General features: G+C 41.7%; 1 protein-coding gene across 1 annotated transcript; it reads right to left on the bottom strand.

The window, feature by feature from the left end:
• Nucleotides 1-18704: 18704 nt before the first annotated feature.
• hspb9 (heat shock protein, alpha-crystallin-related, 9) lies at nt 18705-19547 on the bottom strand. Its single transcript, XM_027017867.3, has one exon. The coding sequence runs from the start codon at nt 19435-19437 to the stop codon at nt 18805-18807; it is 633 nt and encodes a 210-aa protein (XP_026873668.1). The 5' UTR covers nt 19438-19547; the 3' UTR covers nt 18705-18804.
• Between the last annotated feature and the right edge of the window lie 1791 nt (nt 19548-21338).

The following is a 21338-nucleotide window of genomic DNA, read 5'->3' as shown; positions in this document are numbered from 1 at the left end:
TATACAGTACTCTCTCTCGAGCTGCGTAAAACGAGACGGGAATGGGAGGGGCTTAGCCCACAGACCCATCAGCGCGTCACCTCAAATTATGAACACTTTAATAAAACAGCCCCCCCGGTGCACTTCCTTTTTATACTGCTTAACGAGCTTCCGTAAACCTTTTTGTTACATGTTGGAGTCACTCCCAATAGCGTTTATTTAAACATCAGACATTTCGCACTTAATTTATATCATCTAACATACTATTAATGGATTTTTTATGTTCAACTCTGTCCTCAAAATTATTACTCAGGTTAATGTATGTTTAAACAAATATTAGTACATTCCCACATGTAAAAACCGTTAACAAATATGAAAATGTAAATATGAAACATATGAAGTTCGCAGATGTTTTGCTTCCGATATGTATCGGGCTATTTCTGAGAATGCGAGTAATTACGCGCGCTAAGGGTCACCTACAATAACTGTCGAACAACACCAGATGACGCTACAGACAAAGTGACTTTTCCACTGCGCTTGTCAGTCGAGCAATCAAGTTATTATTAAGGCTTATGAACTTCTTCTGTGAACTTCGTGACCAACGGACTGCATCTAGATGACGCACAGGATGGAAGCGTTAAAAAACGAAAGAATACGCCCACCCTCCACAGTCGCTCTTTTCCTCTCTCAACACTCGCAAATATTTCGCATTGATCAACAGTTTAACTATCACGCTTATGCACATGCGCATATTATCGGCTCCACATCAAGCCTTTTCAGAGCTTTTTTTTCTGGATTTAAAGAGCACATATTTGCAGGAGGAATCGGATATGGCATATGAATGCCGAAATGTCGAGTATACTGGAGCTTGGGGGTCTTGTAGTGATTCCCGGTTTATTTTAACAGTTATCTTGACATACATCCTCCAAACCATAGCACTATTCAAGCACCTTGTCAAAGAGTAGTAGTTTTACGAACACTTTAAATTAAAGTATTTTCTAAAAACCTATAGGTAATTAGAGAACGAGACCACATTAGCCAAGAGTGGGGAGTGTTTTCAAAGAGGTGTGTTTATTTGTATTAGATATATCTAGTGCAATATTGACGGCTGGGACATTCCATTCGGGGCTAATGACGTACTTACATTACCCCTGTGTTATTGCTCTATTGATAGAGAAAAGTATGCGCTCTAAGCTTTCGTAACATTTCGTAAGCGTTTGTGTTGCTTTTCCCTGTAACATCAACACGAAAGCATAACAATGCTGCCGCTTTTACACTGTGTCTTAGTGTAACAGCCCGTGTTTAGTTGTTGGATATTTGTTAATACTGTGAGACAGACATATTGATATGCCATGTGGCATTAGAAAATAGCTATACAGTAGTTGTGATACATTAGTCGTGAAGCGCAGTCGTGGGTGATGGGCTCTGCTGGCAACGTAACACAGCATGAGTGAGAAGATAACTGGGTCGAGTGAACTGTCCCGGCCCTGGCGTCCGGTCCAGCGCCAGCTAGGCGGGAAGATAAGGGAGCTACCGGGGCTTCTTGCTGCAGACTGCCAAAAGAGAAGGTGAAAAGTCAAACATGAAGTTTGTAGACTCACACGTATTAACTGCGAATGAGACACACACCCACACATGCAGAGATAAGCAGCAATCTACATTTAAAAAAACAGCTGTTCGGTGGTAGCATATATTGGTAACAGTCACTTATTATTAAATGAGACAAGTTTTAATACTTTGAGTAATTATGTTCGTAGTGTCTGATTCGGGCTAGAGGCATATCCTTATTCGTATGATACGAGAAGAAACAATAGCTGACAGTAATAGCTGACTTTTCAATCAAAGCCATTATTTTAATGATGCGAAGCGCAAAGTCAAACAAGCGTGCTAAAAGATACACGCTATTTTCACGCATGTTCATTCACAAGGGCTGTGGAGTGTAATTAAGTGGGTGTGGTGATTCATTAGCATTTTTTAATTCATTAATTTTACTCCACTCACATATTTTAACCAACTGTACTGCGCCTAGGAATAACTAGGAAGAACGTTAATAACTAGAAACCTCTTAATAACCAGGATTTTGAGCTGTACTCATAAAGATGGCAGCCCTTTATCGGTTAGAAATCACTTTCATATACAATATATACAATTTTAAAATGATTATTCCATGACCTGCTGTAATTACTGAGCATTTGCAGTGCAGTTCGTTAGCAGGTCAAACTCTACTCATATCATGGAAGCAGGGGCACCTCTAGGAATTTTGGGTCCAAGGAAATCATATCGCATTGGGCTCCAATGAAAAAATGATTTAGGGCCCATCTGAGTCACATGCTGTCTGCATGGAAGTGTCTGATTGCGCATTGTCTTAGATGTTATGATGGAAATCGATGTGTTCTTCGCAATGTCATATGTTTTTATAAAATTAGTGCCACCTTGCCTTCCTCTGCCTCGTTTACATGGACACAATACAATACAAAAGACAATACAAATGACAATAAACCATCACAGGACGACTCTGTGCTCCTGCAATAAAAGCAGTGTGTTGGAGCATTGTGCTCAAGCTGTAGTGGATAGTGACCTCAGAGATTGTCTAATAAGCCAGTTTCCACATCCAGGGTGAGGGGTGGATTGCTCATTATGCCCAAAGATACTGACATGTGTTAGCATAATTGACACACCCCTCAGTGTCACTGAAATGGTTTTTACTGACATGTGTTAAAACTGGAAAACACGTCCTACTCATAATAACAGTGAAATGCCAATGAAGCTGGAGCCTAATGAGCTCATGAGTTGTGGACGAGTTTTCATTCTCTCTCTATCTCTCTCTCTCTCTCTCTCTCTCTCTCTCTCTCTCTCTCTCTCTCTCTCTCTCTCTCTCTCTCATTCTCTCATTCTCTTTGTCTCATGTCTGCCACGTCAGGGAACTGGATTTAGCCTCGAAGAGCGTGACTCGTTCGCTCCTCGTTTGCGTCGACGGTCTCTGGTTGAAGATCTTCTTCCCTGATGTACCCCTCCCCCTCTCCATTTGTCTTGCTGCCATGCTGAAGACATCAGTGTGCTTGCTCACTGATGGTGGGCTCCCGCCATGACACCATGCTATTCTCTGTGCATTTCTCATCTATGTCTCAGCTTGCTGGCCTGTTCAGCCCCCTCGAGGTGTGAGTGTGTCATGCCGCCTGACATTGTTTTGCCAAAATGGTCCCCAGCTCACACTGGGTAGAGTCACATCATCTTCGGCGAAGCCAGCGACCTCGTTGAACACGTGAAGGCCTGCTGCACACCCTGCCACAGTCTGCACGAGTCTGCTTAGGAATCTGGAGGACTCTGGGGGACTCTGGAGGAGTCTGGAGGAATCTTGTGGAGTCTGCAGGAGTCTAGAGAAACCTAGCGGAATCTGGAGAAGCCTGCAGGAATCTGAAGGAATCTGGAGGAGTCTGGAATAGTCTGCAGGAGCCTGGAAGAACCTGGAGGAGTCTGGAAGAGTCTATGTGAGGACTGTTGTCCAAGTTAAATGCTTCTGATGGTGTTGTTTAGACATTTAAATATATAATTAATCTTTGCCACTCAGAAAGAGTCACCAGACCAAAGATTTGCTCAGTTTTCAGTCTCTTCTTCTTGCTTGCTCGCAGACAGCACAGCCCTGTTTAGGATATGTGTTAAAATGTTCTCCATCACCACACAAATCCCAGTGTTGTAATAACACCTACAGTGTTGAATTAAGTCTTACTGTGTTTGCTTGCAGTCCAGCTGGACTGATATAAAAACCATAGCTGTCAATTTAACACTGGAGTTTTTGTTGAGCTCATTTCTGTAAATTTAAGAAGAATGGTACTTCTATTTAGGTAGTTTTTATGTTTTGGTATCAGTCATTTCCATTGACTACATACAAATGTCATTACCAGTCCAGCTTGTCATAAACATCCACTTACAAAATAATACCTTTAGCACAAAAATTGTTTTATCACCCATATGCTCATACAGTGATGTAGATACACTAAGAGAACAAACACAACTTAAATTTGATGTTGATGAATTGAAAGCCTAAACTCCACATCAGAATAGTGACATTCTTATGTGGAGAAAATTATTTTGTTCTCTTAAGTTTTACGAATTTTGGTCAACAGAATGCTTTCTGATAACAAATATAAATACTGTCCTAATAGATCCTGTCCTGAAGTCTTGCTGGAATATGTCTTTTGGCTATGGATTCTCTGCTCAGGAAAATGTGCCCCCCGCCACCACACACATACACACACACACACACACACACACACACACACACACACACACACACACACACACACACACACACACACACACACACACACACACACACACACATACACACACTCACGCTTTACAACTCTTACATACATATACATATACTTGCACACAAAAACTTCTCAAAAGACAAGCTCATAAACCCCTGTAATATGTGAATGGTAAGTTAAAGCTAAGCATTTTGTTGGACCTTCTATCATTTTCATAACAGCAGATCAAGAATGAGTGCAGTTCACTACTTGATTGGACACACGTACACTTTGAGGATCAAGGCTTTTTAAAATATGGGTTTGGAGGAGGTTTTGTGATTGTATTTAATGACCTCTATCCTGCTTGCCTATGACCACAAAAGGAAATAATCCTGGGCCAAAGTTTAATGCATGTAAAACATAATAGCTTTATCTGACTGCAAATTCTAATCCCATGTTTGACAAGTACATTCTTCTGTGTAGTCCATCAGAAGGTATATGTAAAACCAAGCATATAAAACTCCCAGCTACAGTAACTTACTTTGTCAAAGGTTTGTTGTTGGGCTGATTTTATTAGTGGTGCTCCACACGCAAGCTTACATAAGAACGAGAGAAGGGAAACAGGCAAGAAGGATGATAGAGGGAGAGGTTTACCCATTAACTCCATTCTCCTCAGTGCACTATTAGCTCTGACGCAACCCCTCTCTCAGATGCCCTGTAACCCCAATCCTTTCTCCAGGGTCAGAGCTCTGAATTCTTGGTTTATCTTGACCAAGTGTAAAAATTTGCCCATCATCGATTAGATAAAAGTGACCACATACTAGAAGCACTGTCCTCCATAAAATAACCATCAGGCCTTATATCTGGAACAGCTTTATATCTGGAACAGCTTTATATCTGGAACTTATATCTGGTTGGATATTCATTTGCAGTCCTTAACAAGAAACAATTGACCATTTGCGGTGGCAAGAAGCTGTTCTGAGCATGGTGATGCGAGTAACTGTAGTGCACAGAGCAGCTTCTCTAGAGATAGACAAGAACCAGACTTCACAGACCACAGCGTGAACTACAGGTGCTAGAGCATCATCTGCCGAATGGTATTGTCTCACCGTATGTGGAATTCTCAGCAAGCATCCTTGCTTATAATAGATGTGCAGTTTTTATTACGAATTCTTGCTAGTTGATTACATGATTGAGATACCTAATTTTCCAAATTTCCAACTGTTCATCCCCACCATAGGCAGCCAGTTCTTATACGCAAGTATTTAGAGACAAAGTAAGTATAAGCAAATGCAGTACTGCATTTAAGTCTTCTACTTCATCAGTGCTGTATTTAAAAGCATTTTGTCTAATGCAGAAGATTCCAGGATGAAGCACCGCTTTGCAGGTCTGAGATTCTCAAGGGTGTCTTTTTAAATAGTAACTCGACACCCTTTTCTGCCAGGATGGCATCACCATTAACATCCAGCATTTAGAAGACAAGTGGCTACGGATGCCGTTAAACCCCAGCGATTGCACAAGTGGATTTACTTACTGAAAATCAGCCTTTCATTCAAGCTCCTGTCACATAATCGACCAGCTTTTTATTAGCTCCTTAAAACCAGTGTAAGAAGTGTCTGTTTGCTTTCCTTACAAATCGCAGATGTCCTTTTGATAAACCGATTGATCATTGTAAGGATCCAGGCACTCGGTTTAGATACGGGACTCGTGTGACCTTGTACGTAGGCTACACGGGCAAAATGTCCATTCAGACTTCCAGGGCCATAATACACTTACATGCAAGTCCCATTAACAGTCTGCACATTTGAATAACCATGCAGATTATTTAAAACGGCATAGAACAATCGTCGGTGTTCCGAGTCATGCCCTTCTCTCCTTGGAGGGGCAGGAGAACAGGTGTGGAGGATCTCGGAAGGCGTGCGTCATAGCGCCTTCCATCTACGCATGCTGTCAGTCTCTGGGCTTTGCTCGCGGCCACCATCGCCCTCCTGCTCAGGTGGGAAACCACAGCAACCCCAGTCGTGACATGCTTCAGAGTATGGCACATAGAAATCATCACAACCTCCTGCCTCTTACGCAAATGCACACTGACATATTTATTTTTCTGGCGTTCAATGGGTTTTTGTTTTTCTTTTTTGTTTTTGCGAGGGGAGGTTTGTATATTTGCTCCTTTCTATCAAGTTCCAGTGCTGGACTCTTCTCTCTGTTGAGGTCAGGGAGGCGCTTCCGCTCCCTGAAGACCAAGACAGAGAGGCTGAAGAGGAGCTACTTCCCACAGGCCATTCGGGCCCTGAATCAGGGAAACTGATAAACTGTGGGGACCACCACCACCATGTAACATAACTGTATATCTGTACACCTGTATATATAGATTTATACTCAATTACCTTGTTACACAACAACTGTAGATATGTTATTATACAAAATGGATCTGTACATTCTGTAGATTGTGTACATATATACCCAACCATATTACACCTGCACTGTACATTCTGTAGATTGTGTATATGTATACCCAACCATATACATTGTACATTGTGTATATAATCATAATATACATATATTGTACATACATTGTTAATATATTTTTGTACATACATAGAGTATATATATTTATGTTGCATATATACATTTTTCTCTATGCACCCCTGTTTCTTTTCCTCAGTTTGGACAGAGCACTCTCCACCATTTCACTGCGCGTTGTACCGTGTATGACTGTATGTGACGAATAAACCGAACTTGAACTCCACTGGTGAGTTGATGCCGTGCGGGACGGGGGCTCATTTGACATGTAACGTGTCCTTTTCCTCAGAACAAGAAGCAAGGAAAGATGCCGCTGATCCAGTGCTTTGTTCAGCCTCCATTGATAAACAAACGTCCCTGAGGGTCTCTGCCCTGCTGAGTGTTTCGGGCCTGGACCTCGCTTGCCCTCTATAATCAAACAAACGCAGCCAGCGCCGGTGTGCCAGGGAGAGGGTAATTACCCCGCCATGGGTCTGAGCTGCAGAGAGTGAGATGTTGTGCCCTAGACCCCCAGAGTGAGTGGCCCTGGTAAGGCGGGCTCAGTGCTCACACCCATCCTTTAGCCAGTGTTGTTATTGCTGTTTGCCCTCCTCACCTGTATGAATAACCAAAGGCTCAGATATGGAGGCAAATCTCTGGAGATCAGATATATTATGAAAAAAGAGCGTGGGTGGATTTATGGTATTTGTAGGTTTTTATAAAACTAGTGCTATATAAGGAATGACAAAAAAACAAACAAAAAGCATGTCAAATCAGAATGTTTCTGATTCATAGTATGAATCATAGTATGATGATAATTTAAATATTTGTTAATTTCTTTCTTGGTTCATGATCAAACCTCTGGTTCAGACCAAATGACTGAAATACAACAGTCATCTCTGTGAGGTACAGCTGTCGTCGTGAGTGGACGAGTGTTGATCATTGTTTGTAGAGGTAGTATCATTATGAGCACACCGTTGATGATTGTCTGTAGGTCTGTGTCATCGTAAGTATACAGGTGCAGATAATTATCTGTAGAGTCAGCTCAGCTTATCCACTTGCATCTCGTTCTCTGTGCTGATGCTGTAATTTTCATTTCCCATTATGCTCCTGATGTAAACAGAGAGACCTGAACACCGCTGGACAGCTCAAATCCTTCTTAGTTGGCTCATAACAACCTGAAGTTTCCACCGAATGGATGCACTGACCTATGCACTTGTGCGCCAGATCTTTTTTTATGTATATGCAGGATAAACCACATTTGTGTAATTAAATTCTTCTGATACTGAAAACGAAACATCCATTTAGCTGTATATAGTAAAATGTAAAAAAAAACAAAAAAAACAAAAACAAAAAACATTCATAATAAATGAATGAGGACACAAATGTAACATGTTTTGATTACGTTTCTGAGCTGTGAACCAAAATAGCATCAGGAAACGTCTCCATATCTGCTTAAGACTGGAACTGTTTTATTCGTGCCAAAAAGTGCATTTAACTTCTGTTTAGCTGCCTACTAATGGACTTACACATATTACAATATTACAAGCATCCTCAGACTATGATAATGACACATGAATGTGTGCTGTATCCAGCTTATATCCAAGTGTACTGACATGCTCTCATGCTGGAGTACATACAAGCAGTAGGACAGCGCAAACATATTTTCAAAGGAATTATGGCTCTCACAATAAGTGCAGCTGCAGATACGCAGCCCACATGCTTTGCTTGGGGGTGTGTGGCAGAGTGAGGCAAAGAGAGGAAGAGTGAGGCAGAGTGAGGCAGAGAGAGGAAGGGCAAGGCAGGGAGAGAAAGAATGAGACAGAGGAAGAGTGAGGCAGAGAGGCAAAGTGACGTAGCGAGAGGACGAGTGAGGCAGAGAGGCAAAGTGAAGCAGAGGACGAGTGAGGTAGAGAGAGGAAGAGCGAGGCCGTCACGGAACGCTCGCGGGTCACGTGGTTTGGCCCGCCACGTGAAATGGGAGGATCTTTTGTTTGCGGCCACACCTGCACACACCTGCACCTTGCCTCGTCTTTAAGTATATAAACCCTTGTCCTTGCGTGCAGGGTAGTGGTCATTGTACTCGTAGATGTTAATGGTAATGTTAAATGTGCTTCGCGTCTTGTTAAATGTATCTGTGTTTATCATGTTTATTGTGTTTTAATGTTAACCGTGTTGTGTTCCTGTTCGTCGTTCATGATACATGTGAGTGTGGTTGTCTTTATGTTTCAGTTAAACGTTCGTCCATGCCAAGAGAGTCTGTGCGTCCTGCTCCACGCCCTGCGGCACTCGGGCCACACGCTACAGAGGCAGGGAGAAGATAAGAGAGGCAGAGACTTGCTTCATCCATGTGGGCGTTTAAAAATAAAAATTGCAGTGATTTATAGTATTATTTTTATTTTGTAGAATGCAGAAGAAGAGTATATAGATGTGTTGGTTTTACACTGCAAGGGCTCAGTTGTGGTCCCCGATCATAACTGGCTGCTCTCTCAGGAGAGATGCCTGACATTTAGACGTGTTGTTAGAATAAAGCAGGATGAAGCATAGCAGAGGGAAAGACTGTTTAATACCACAAACAGCTGTCACTTTTGAAATTCTGATGTCTCTAGACTGAGGAAAGAATTACATATGTACATATACAAATGCAGTACAAGCAGACAAATGATGAATCAGTTTAAAACCACATGGTTTTCGACTCTGACGAAACACAGAACAATGGACAGTGAAATCAAGAAAAAAAACCCACCTTATCTAACTGCAAATAGGTGTACTGTATGTTGGACTTGGTAATTATGCCTGCTTGCTTCATGAATGATAGTTAAGGCTAATAAAACTAAGTATGGACATTGTAGATATTTTCGCACTGCTATTGGTCATATCATAAGTATAGTCATTTCACCATGACAAATTCCTCAACGTGTCCTCACACCAGCAAAGTGTAAAAACAACACGGGATTAGTTTGATGTAGTGGCTTCAGATTCACGGGCAGCAGGACATCACATCGAAAAGTGGGCCAAATAAATCTAGGCCTTGTCCTGACAGTGAGTTCTTATCCAGGACCCAAACCAGACCCCAATGATAGATTATAAGCATCTAGCCCTTGTGCACAGCTGCTATACCTGTCATATGGGTTCAGTTTAAATTTCTAACAGACTATGCAAGTTTCTTGTTCCTCCCACAGAGACCAAGGGAACAGCATTCTGCATTCCAGCGCATGTGAGCTTGTTATTAAACCTGGTGATGTAACCTAACAAATTTGTTGCAGTCTTGGGACCAGAGGTGCCTGTCTCTGACCCCAGGGCTTCCTAACACATGCAGCTGATGGGTACGTTTCCATTTTCAAGCTTTGCCCATCATCCCTGACGCGATCTCAGATGGTGCTTTCAGCGCAAAGCACTTTAAGATAAGGTGAAACCTACAAGCTGTTTATTTTATGGGTCCTACCGTAATTGTGAGGTGATGGAACAGGTCTGCCTTGGGGGGTTCTTATAGACTTGTGGGGGTGGATGACGGAGAAAAGGTCAGTCACCAGCCCTGGATGGAGCTCCCAAGAGTCTCCAACATGTCAATTTTTATTGCCTTGTTTATTTGGCAGGTGAGAAGGGTTGGGAGCATGCCATGAGGAGATTGCTGTCTAGCCAGCAACCGAGCCGTTCTTTGATCTGAAGCAGCCGAGTCGCTGACATGAAAAACTGTTTCAAAAACTGAACATAGAGGTTGCAGAGATTTTGTAGGGAGTTTGTATAGATGAGGTTGTTTGAGAGAACGCCTTGAATAATATACAAACGAGTCTTTGAGTCTTGGATTTTAGAAAGATAAGATAACAGGCGTTTTTATGGTAAAACTATTTTATTTTGAAAACACTTTTCCAGCTGCATTCAGTATGGACCTTTTGACTTTGATTCTAGTAAATTTTGATATGCAATAGAAGGTTAACAAACTTTATTTATTTATTAATAACACATTTTAGCTGCTATGTATCTTCTCAGTAACACAAAATAGCAGTAAAACTAGAGAAAATTCTTTGGGATGTTCCTATGATCTGGAGAATTCTTTACTATTCCATTTATAATTGAACTGACTGTGTCTTCCGCCAAGCCTGAACAGTCCTGAAGCAACACTAAATCACGGCTGTTTGTTTTTCTATGGTGGCAACATTTAGCCTGCAGTCACTCATTGCTTTGTGGACAAAGGACCTAAATATGTTACACTGCAAGTCCACCTTTCAGCCTGCCACATTAAAAACTAACTACTGTTTAAACCATATTCAAAAAAGGGGATGCAAAGAGTTAATTGCAGTTATCACATTGTCTTTATTGACCATAATTTTGGCTTGATTACATGACAAGATTACCGTGAAATAAAAAAAAATAATAATAATTTAATGTTATGTCATGAAAGTGATAAACTTGATAAAGTGAAAATGAAAACTGGAAGAATGTGCACACTGGATGCTTGGGGGGTTACTGTCGTCACACGCCTGGATCATCCCCTGGTTTCCTCCCACCTCATGCTGGATAATAGCTCCTCACCAAGATAAAGGGAATTCACGTCTGTCTTGGGATTATTTCTGTTCTGTGTTGTTTGGAATGATTATCTCCCATCCATCCATCCATCCATCCATCCATCGTGACTGGTTGTGAGTTTCTGTCTCTTTGGACTCCTAACTTTGCTATTTTCCCTTTCACCTTCTTGCTCTAGGTTCTCTGAGAGGGATCTATTCCCTACATCAGTCGGGGCGTTTCGGTGGAAGTGGCTGGGAACAGATAAGCTTACTTAATCATACTTAAATACTTTGTTTGAAATATCCCCACGCAAGTATTTAAACACAGTCAGACTGGGACTTTCTTTGGGCAATGAAGAACTGAGTCTGGTTGAACGGCTTCTGGAGACGTTAGATGTTTCTCCTGGTATTCTGACATGTGCTGTAGTTCAAGCTCGTTTTTTGGTTTTTTTTTGCAGGCTGTGGGTTGGTCATATTGGAACATCGAGGAACACTCCTCATGCATACATCACTCAGACTGACTGTACCTGACTGAAGCCCAGGGTCCTTGACCTCTTCACCTACCTAGCTAATGCCGCGACCGAAGGTGTCCAGTATCTGGCATTTCCCTCACCTCACAATGCAGTAGTGTTTCCATCCCCAGCCTTGTCCCACCCTTACTCTGATGCCACTGGGACATCCAACTACCCTGTACCATGGCGGCACAAGCTCTGAGTCACACCCATCGTTTTGATGAATTCATTTAGATGAACAGGCTGTATTCTCTGCAAAAGTCCTTGAGAGTCTATTATTAACCAAGCAACTAAAAGTTGTTCAGTTGTTTTCAACTAAAACCATTGTTGAGATATTGTGGTTAAGATTGTTCTAGCAAACTGTGACAATTTTTGTGCCATTATTATTGATGTTTTTTTATTTTCCTCATGAAATTTGTATAGCCCTGATCACTCTTCCAGCCCTGATCACTCTTCCAGCCCTGATCACTCTCCTAGCCCTGATCACTCTTCCAGCCCTGATCACTCTCCTAGCCCTGATCACTCTTCCAGCCCTGATCACTCTCCCAGCCCTGATCACTCTTCCAGCCCACATCACTTTCCCAGTGCTTACAGACTTTCATCTTCACTAAACCTATAGGTCTCTCTATCTGGAGAAGTATAAGCTCTAAAAACGCGATGGTCCTGTGGACTGATCCATGTGTTTACAGTACTAAGTTAATGCCCACAGTCTACCTGGTAGGGGTTTCATATGCCATCAGAATTAAATAATGGATGCAGTCTTACTGTTTCTATATGGCTATCATACTGTCAGTGCAAGCCTTAGGCCTTTGACATGAACATGCCGCGAGATGGTGATGGGAGCTTATGGCACAGCATCCCGTGCTGAAGTTTTCCCCACACACAGAGCACAAAGAGATTTTCCGATTGCCTCATAGTCCAATGCCGTACTGTAACTCTATCTCACCGCACATCGAGGAAGCAGCAGGCTTTGTCGTCCGTATGAAATGCTAAAGCTGATTGTTAAAGTGGGTAAATGTTAAGTCTTAACATTTATTGGTCTTAGACAGTATCAGTTATAGACGGTTTGAATGGGGGAGCTCGGCTGGGGCCCAGTGGCTCTGTTAGAGGAGACTGTTATTTTATACTTTTCTTACTTATTGTTCTCCAATTAAGTCACATCAATCAATACATTACAGAAACAGAGTTGATGTTCTATATCATGCACTATTTTTATTTGTTTATTTATGCTAGCCTACATGACTGTTAGAATAAAGGCGAAATTGTTTTTTCCTGACAAAAATAAATAAAAAATCAAAAATGGATGCAATTTTTAACATACTGGAATTTCCCAAGTTCGATACATTTTTAAAATACTTTTTATTCTTTCATTTTCCTAATCTTTCATAATTGTCTCTAGGGTTTATGGTGGGGGATGCTGAGAAGTCATGGGTTTAGTAACATGGATGGTGCATTTCAAGATTCACTATATTTGAACCAAAAGCTCAATGTTACCTGCTGACTGTTAAATCTAGTTTTGCAACAAACCCATATAGGGACCTCTCTAAATAAACACCTGCATAATGAAGCAAGATTCAGCATACATGGGGTTTTTGCCCCATGAACTGCCTTCCTAAATTTTCTCTCTCTGTTCTCTCTACCCAGAAGAGCTGGAAAAATGCTCACTGCTCTGCTCCAAATGCCATGAAGCTAATTCACTCAGACTAAAGGGATATTTGTTTTCCTCAGGAACAAGTCATTCTTTTTTACACCACTCCTGTATGTAAAGGTGCTTTTGAAATGGCTTGTAATTTATTTCATGCTGTACAAAATGACAAAATGTTGATCCAGATTGCAAATTTTTAACTGATATTTAAAAAAAAACCAAAAAAAAAACAACAAAACGTATAAATCATGATAGCTGTATTCAAACAACTGCCCAGTTCTTATACAAGCTTGTACATGCCCATTCAAGATAGATTTTTAAAAGATGCAGCCATTTTACAGTGCATGCGACTGTTGGGACCATGGACCATAACGATATCGTAATGACCTACCTGTCAATAACTAATGTCAAAATATGCTGATAAAAATAGATTTATACATGTAATACACGCTACTTTTATTTATTTTTTCTTTATTAAGGTATTATCAAGTAAGCTGTGATTATTTTTTTCTGTATAAAGCACTGAGATTTTGGCCTTCAAAAATGTTGTATAAAGTGTTATATAAATGCAATTGTTATTATTATTGTTAGTAGTAGTAGTAGTAGTAGTAATTTAAGCATATCTTGTATGCCTATTCTATTCAGCTGGTTTAAAGCTTACAGAATAGTACCTAAACATGAGATAGATACAAATAGATATCACGTTTCCCTAGGTTATTAGGGCACAAGCAATATCATGTAATTTTATCAGCGCGTTTGTCAGACGACCACGCGTGTCAGATGCCCGTGCTACGAGCGGTCGGTGTTCTTCTGCTTCTGCATTAATGCGTCACGAGGGGCAGTGCAGAGTCGGGACGTGGTCTGACGCCTCGCTGCCCCCGCGCACAAACAGCCGGACAAATCCAATCGGCGCGCCGCGCTCGGTCCCGCCGGAGAACATCTTTATTACCGAGTTCATATCCGTCGCTGTGAAGACAGAGAGGCACTTGGCGCGCAGAGTCGCAGGCGGTCCTGTCGCCCTGTGACACGTATTGCTTCTGACTGTCGCCCGTCCTCATAAAGGCAGAAGAGCGAAATGGGCTAATTCAAGCTTACACGGCACTTCAGCCGATCGCCCCAATTATGTTCTTCGCTCGATCAAATTGAGAAACACTCCAGGGGCAACAATTGAGCTCAGAAAACGTCGTTTTTGAGAAGTGACTAAGTGGAATGAGTCAGACTACGCTGCTTTGGCCGAAGGCGTTTCCAGGCACTGTGTCTGCCCTGAAATACCTTAAATTGCCAAGAGATGTTGGGAAAAGACTCCTGCACATTTTTGGCTTTTTAATACATCAAAGACCTCTCTAACCAGCTATGTTCCAACACCAGAATGTAAGACAGTGGCACAGAAATCAGCCAGTGACAGCAATGCAGCTGTTTGGTAGAGTTACACTCGTGTTACTCAAAGTGTACTTTAACTGTATTAAAAAATAATAATTAAAAAAAAAAAAAAAAAAAAAGCATTCCCTCCTTGTGTGCTGCATTGTCCTGTAATGAAGAATGCTGTGATACTGAAAAATGGGGGTTGAATGGTAGAGAAACCCATAGCCCATAGAATATTCCAGACCACTGGGCGTGCTCCTGGTTCCAGCACAGAAGGCCACTGTTATTCCCAACACCACCTGTTCATCTCAGACAAACTCATCAACCAGCAGTGAATCTAAATTACTATTTCTTCCCTCTTTACCTGACAGACTAATAAACAAGCAACTTTATATTATTTTGTATTTAGTAAGCTGTCCTCGAGCAAAGATGGCTGCCAACAGCAGTAGAACTAACAACTAAAAACAGATGCAAGTGCAAAGTTTATTAAGCAATATAAAATTAACACTTTCACAAAAAAGAATTCACAAAACTGAGCCAGGGTCTAAAACCTGCACAAAATGTGAGCAGAAAAACGTGAGCAGTTGGCTGAATTCACACACACACATACACACACACACACACACACACACACACACATACACACACACACACACACACACACACACACACGCGCGCGCATGCACGCACGCTCTGATTTTTTGCCTGAATTTAGTTCTCTTCACAGTTACTACCATTACACTACAGAATACATAAAAAGTCAAAGCCTCCTCAAACATTAACTTAAACCTTTATGCTAGACCACCTATTTGAAGTAAATATATGAGAATCACAATAATCTGATCGCAATAAATTTATGTCATGCTCAGCTAACATACTACTGGGAAAATAAGATTTTTTCCCAAGAACCATTACTCCGTGATGTGCATATTTTGATATATCTTAATAGAATTACTTCCACGTTTCAGGATTTGGGAGTTGATAAATGAATACATCATGAATACATCATGTCTGAAAGATCAGTTTAAGAATTATTTGTCTGTGACAAATGAGAGGGGCATAAATGAATGTCAAGGTGTGTAAAGCAGCCTGTGTTTAAGGTGGCCGGTGAGAGATATTGTTAAGTGTAAGGATCCGTTCGTGAATTATAGATGAGTAGCTCGAGCCCCGACGGAAAGTACTCGACTGGAAATGTAGGGGCCCAGTCACTGCAGGCCCTCGTCACATGTGCCCCAGTGCGATTACCCCTACTGCGACCCGTGGGTCCATGATTGCTGTAGAGAAGGCATATTAAACCTAAACCTAGTCTGTGATTATAAAATCCTACAAAACTAGTCAAATGCAAACCAGATAACCAAATAGAATGAAAGCCTCAGAAATGCCCAAGGGGTCTCACAGATTAGACCTCCCAAAGACTGGATACGTTCTGCAAAGACAAACTCTTGCACATTATGAAAGAATTATGTGTCTACAAGATGCAAGGAGATCTGAGTAATTAGGTTTGGAGATACAGAGGTTTGCTACTATGAACTGCCTTTTGAAATTAGTATAAAATGAAGATTCTTTTCCATTTTCTAATATTGTTCTGATTGTTTTAAATCATGGCTTCAGTAAACATGTTTGACTATGTCAGAGCTAACAGTAGGTCTGGAGGAAGTCATCTGTGACTTCGGGGAACTTGACAACAATGATTTTCTCTGTTTTCGCAACTCTGGGATGAAAAAGTTCAACCAGCCTTTCACACCAGCGTGAGGAGCGATCGTGCAGCTCTAAGTGGGAAAGAGGCCCTGAGATCAGAGGAGTCAATGCCACACACAGGTGCAGCGAGGCCTGGGAATGAAGAGTGCACCTCTCCCCCACCCCAACGGAGCTCAAAGGTCACGCGGCACAGCGGAGCCTCGTTAGGAGCAGGCCGGACCAGGGAGCTGTAATTTAGCTGTGGGTTTGGGACTCTGTGTCCCTGCTCAGTCTCATCAGCTAGCAGCATCTGAGCCGCCGTATCGCTGAAGACCACCAAGGTGATGTTGGGTAGAAAGCATTCACAAAAACAAACAAAAACAAAGAGGCTGGATTTGTCGGGCCAGTTGCTATACTTTACTAAATAAAAATACGATATGGCATTAAAGTGCTCCCTCTAGTGCTGTCATAAAACACAGGACCGCAAGGGTGGCATTCCAAAAAGAATCCAACTTCACATGCCACGTGAATCTGGCATTTGGTAAACGCTGCTGTTCTTTGCCTGGACAAGAAACCGCCTGTGTCTGTTATAATAAATTCACGATAGGTTCAATTATGACATCAAAAAAGTGTCAGCATTGGTTGAGAAACACTTTTCCATTAATTGCCACTGTACACCGGTGTTCAGTGTGACATTTGTCAGGCAATTGACCATTGTGTGTCATTTATCCCTCTGAAACGCTGGTGAAAGGGACAACCAGTCCCAGTTGATCAGAAGTGTCAGAGGAGAGAAGGGCGAGCATTTTGCTTTTATTCTGTCATCATCTGTACTCAGCCCACTTTTTCACCAAAGGGGCTATAGGTCTGGTTCAAAGCCCCCGCCTCCGTGACATTTAAATTAGGCAGGGGCCATTTGGACTTTCCCTGGTCAGCTTCCTCCTCCTTGTTGCCTGAGGTTGCACACATCAAATATTAACTGCCGTGTTTTATACCTGCGCGGCAGCCAAAACAAATGGGGCCCCTCAGGCCGAAAATGTCAGAGAAACCTTTACTCGCTCTGATTTTGGCCCTCAGAGGAATGGGCTGTAATGGTAGCGTTTGAGGCCTTTTATCTTGGGGTTCTCTAGTGTGCAATTCTCCAGCTGTCCACTTTGACAACATTTTCTTTTTTTTTAAGAAGTTCTCGGCTTCGTCTACAGGTCTGTCCCAATTCTGGGACTGTTGTTCTCTGACATATAAGGTGGAACTGAGACGGAATTCCCTTGAAAGTCCCTGTGCAGCCATTATGGCCTGAAACAGGGAGACAGGACCAGCTGTCGGGTACAAATGAAATGAGTAACAAAACAAATGATTCAGTGGCATGAGGTTTGATGAGATAATCACGGGTTCCCACGAGGCATTTTCATAAATAACTAATGCACAACATTACTAGTCACGTTCACAAAAACAAGACTGAAAACATTAAATCAGTGCGGATAACTACCCATTTCACATCACAGCATGCAAGATTCCAACTTCTACAAACATAAAGTCGAACACGGTGAAATATTCGAAAAGTAAATACTATGTTAATCAATCTCACATAAAAGTTTAAATATAAGTGGTTTTTTTTCTGTTTGGACACAGAACAGAGAATATTAGGCAACAGTACAACACAGCGTGTAAGAGTTTGGTGCACGGCAGTTAGGAGCTTCAGGGAATGTTTCACTCATATGTCTATAGCACCATCATCTGTCAGTGGGGACTAACTGTAGAATAAAGTTTTTGCCTTGCCAAGACTGTGTTTCTGGCAGTATGGCCATGTAATGTCGACTTTCTGTGGCTGAGGAAAAGAGCACTAGATGTGATGTTTCCACCTGCAGGACTGTTTAGAGGTTTAGATGATGGAAATCAGCATCTGGTCAAGAAAAGCCATCAGTGAGAATCATGTGTGTTGTTCTCATGTATCTTCAAGTCAATAATTCGCTTCTCTTTTTCAGTGTATTGCCAAAACATAGTGACAGATTATCAGTGTTGACATTTAGTTGGATATTAGGATATTTTTAGTAGGATACTAGGATATTTTTAGCATTTAATGATGTTGTAATTGTTGCTTTACTTATTAGCGACAAATCTCATTAGGACATTATTTCACCTTGTACACATATAATGATAGCTTGTCAATTATCTTTGTAATTTGCTTTCTCTTTCCACTGTAGCAATCATGAAAACCTTAAAAAAACGGTATATAAATAAATGCTTTAATTGGGAATAAATAATGCATTGTACCACATAAATAAATACAACCTTTATTAATAAAACCATCACTCTACAAAGCATACAAATGTACCAAACAAGTCCACTGGACTAAAAAGCCATGATGTGATGTGTGTTTACTCTAGGTGTTGCTCTCCTCCGTTTTGTGTGTTGTCTTTGGTTAGGGGGAAATCTAGAGATGTTCTGAAGCGGATGGGAATGAGCCGTTCCTCTGAAGGGCTTTGCTTGGTTTCTAATTGGATGCAGAGGAGCCCATCCTCTCCCTGGGTGCAGGTAAGCTGGGCTGGGTCAATGTGCTCCGGGAGCTCCACGCTCTGGATAAAGCCAGCCGGCTTGGCATCCGTGCTGCTGCAGGAGTCCATTTCTGCCGACCTGGCCGCCATCACTTCCAGTCTCCGTCCGGACACGGTCACCGTGATGTCTTCCGGAGAGAAGCCTTGGGTGTCCAGGGTGACCGCCACGGCTCGGTCACAGGTCCTCTCCGTGCTGGGGCCCGTGACGCTGGAGAGGGACAGGGGGCAGAGGCCATCCAGGCCCCGGAGCAGGCTTCCGGGGAACCCCTCGCACAGCTCCCTCGTCAGGCTGTCTCGGACATCTGTCCTAAAATTCTCTAACAGCTGAGCGCGGCGATGGAGGAAGTGCTCTCTGAAGCTGTCCAGTGCGCTGCTGCTTCTGGGCCACAGCAGATAGGTGGCATCTTCAAAGAACGGATCCTCCCCGAAGAGGCTCTCGATGGCAGACTGGCTCATACTGCTACTTTTTTCTCTTCTCTCTCTGTCGGTTCTTTCCACAAAAGCTCCTGGAGCCTTCAGGGTCTGTCGGAGGCTGCTGAGCTCTAGGTGATCTGCTGGGAGTGCAGAAGACCCTTCTAAGCTTTATATAGGTTTCTTACAGATCCTCCTTCTGCTTCTCTCTTCTCAGCAGTGAGGTCATTGCAGCAACATGAAACAAGAAGCAAATGGTCGGCATGCCTAGGACAGTCAGTCAAGGCTAAAAGAGGCTTGTCATGTTTAAATTTACAGTTTAATGTCTCTTCTTTCTGGCTTTTCAATTGGTCCCACTGTGAGGATAGCCGTTGGCCACTGGGGCAAACACTGAGGTCACCATGCTAATTTTATTCTACGGATGCCAAGAAGGTTTCCTCTGCTTTTGATGAGTGCTTGTCTTACACACTAACTATGCTGACTAGGTTAAGCTGACAGCATTTCACATTCTGTGTCATATCATATATAGTATGAATCATATTTTTTGTGTGTTTTTAACCATTATGTATATTAATACATTTTTTTACAGTACATGATAAACAGGAGAACAGTTGTGACTCCCTTAGAAAAAAACAAAAAAATCTATTATATTTCACTGTATTTTTTGTTTTTCAGAAGGAGATATGGAACATAGGGGCTGTGCAACATAGTGGCTGTGGAACATTCAAAACATGCAGTAAATGTTTTACTATCTCTTGTATGTGTTCAATAGAAACCCTATCAATCTATGGACTGTTCTAGCCAGAAGATGCCTGTAATGACCTATTTCACTCTATCCCTGTAACAGAAATTCCTCTCAAACTTCAGTTAGTTCACCTTAAGACCCACCACTAATTTGAGCTTTGAGTTCTATATATTTTTTTAAATATCAGAATTTCTCCAACCTTTTAAAAGTCTTGTTTTTTCATCATTTACAAAGAACTTTATGAAGAATATATTCCAGTATTCCTTTCACTTCATTGCTTTATTATTTTTAAAAATAAGAATAATACATCTAAAATTAAAAACTGGAATTGGAATTTAGGACTCAAGCTGTTGGTCTTAGTGACTGCCAGTAGAAATGGTGTTTTGAACGAGATCTACTTTGATCGTCTCTCTGTGACTTGCTGGTGGAGTGTGTCCCCTGTGAGAGGATTCTCCTCATGAGCTAATCCCACAGGCATGTCCTGGGCTGGGGCCAGACCTTCAAACACCCAGCCAGCACACAGCCTGGGCATCCCTTATTATCATCCCCTTCCACAGATATTTTTAACCATGACACACTTTAGAACACACTCTGCAAAATGATCCATACCAATGTATGAAATAATGCTTTATTTATGAGTATGAATCGATTAAAGTCCTACATGGATTATAATGAGGCTTTCAAATGTAATTTGGTTGATTAAAAAACCCTGTTGTTTGATCTTTGGGAGATAGCAGCGAGCCCATTATGAACTAAATAAGATTTTTAAATGGACCTGCACTTCTCATACATTCTCATGTGCTACAATCATATCCTACAGTCATATCCTGTTTAAGACCACAAAGTTAGAAAGATTTTAAAATACTAAAGATAGCTCCAAAGTGAAAACCTGTAGGTCTTAGTCTATTATGCCAATAGAAATAATTGTTACATATATTTAAAAATGTAACCTCAAAATAGTACTAAGCACGACTCATACTTGCAATTCATGTTTTAGTCTAAGGGGACGCTGTTGCGCAAGCTCTTCGTGGCTTCTCCGCTCTGAAGCAGACAACGTGCACAACAGCTTTTTGCTGAAAGGGGGCACTGTTGGATTAGCTATGAAGGATTTTCACAACCCGATTCCATCTTCCTGATATCCGAAGCTAATATGACTTTTCTGGCTGGACTTCCTGTTTCGGTTCTTTAGAAATTTTTGGCT

The sequence above is a fragment of the Electrophorus electricus genome, chromosome 3 (genome assembly GCF_041902795.1).
Source record: "Electrophorus electricus isolate QZ-2024a chromosome 3, ASM4190279v1, whole genome shotgun sequence".
Taxonomy (NCBI): domain Eukaryota; kingdom Metazoa; phylum Chordata; class Actinopteri; order Gymnotiformes; family Gymnotidae; genus Electrophorus; species Electrophorus electricus.
The sequence above is the reverse complement of the archived record's forward strand: the minus strand, read 5'-3'. Positions and strand labels throughout refer to the sequence as shown.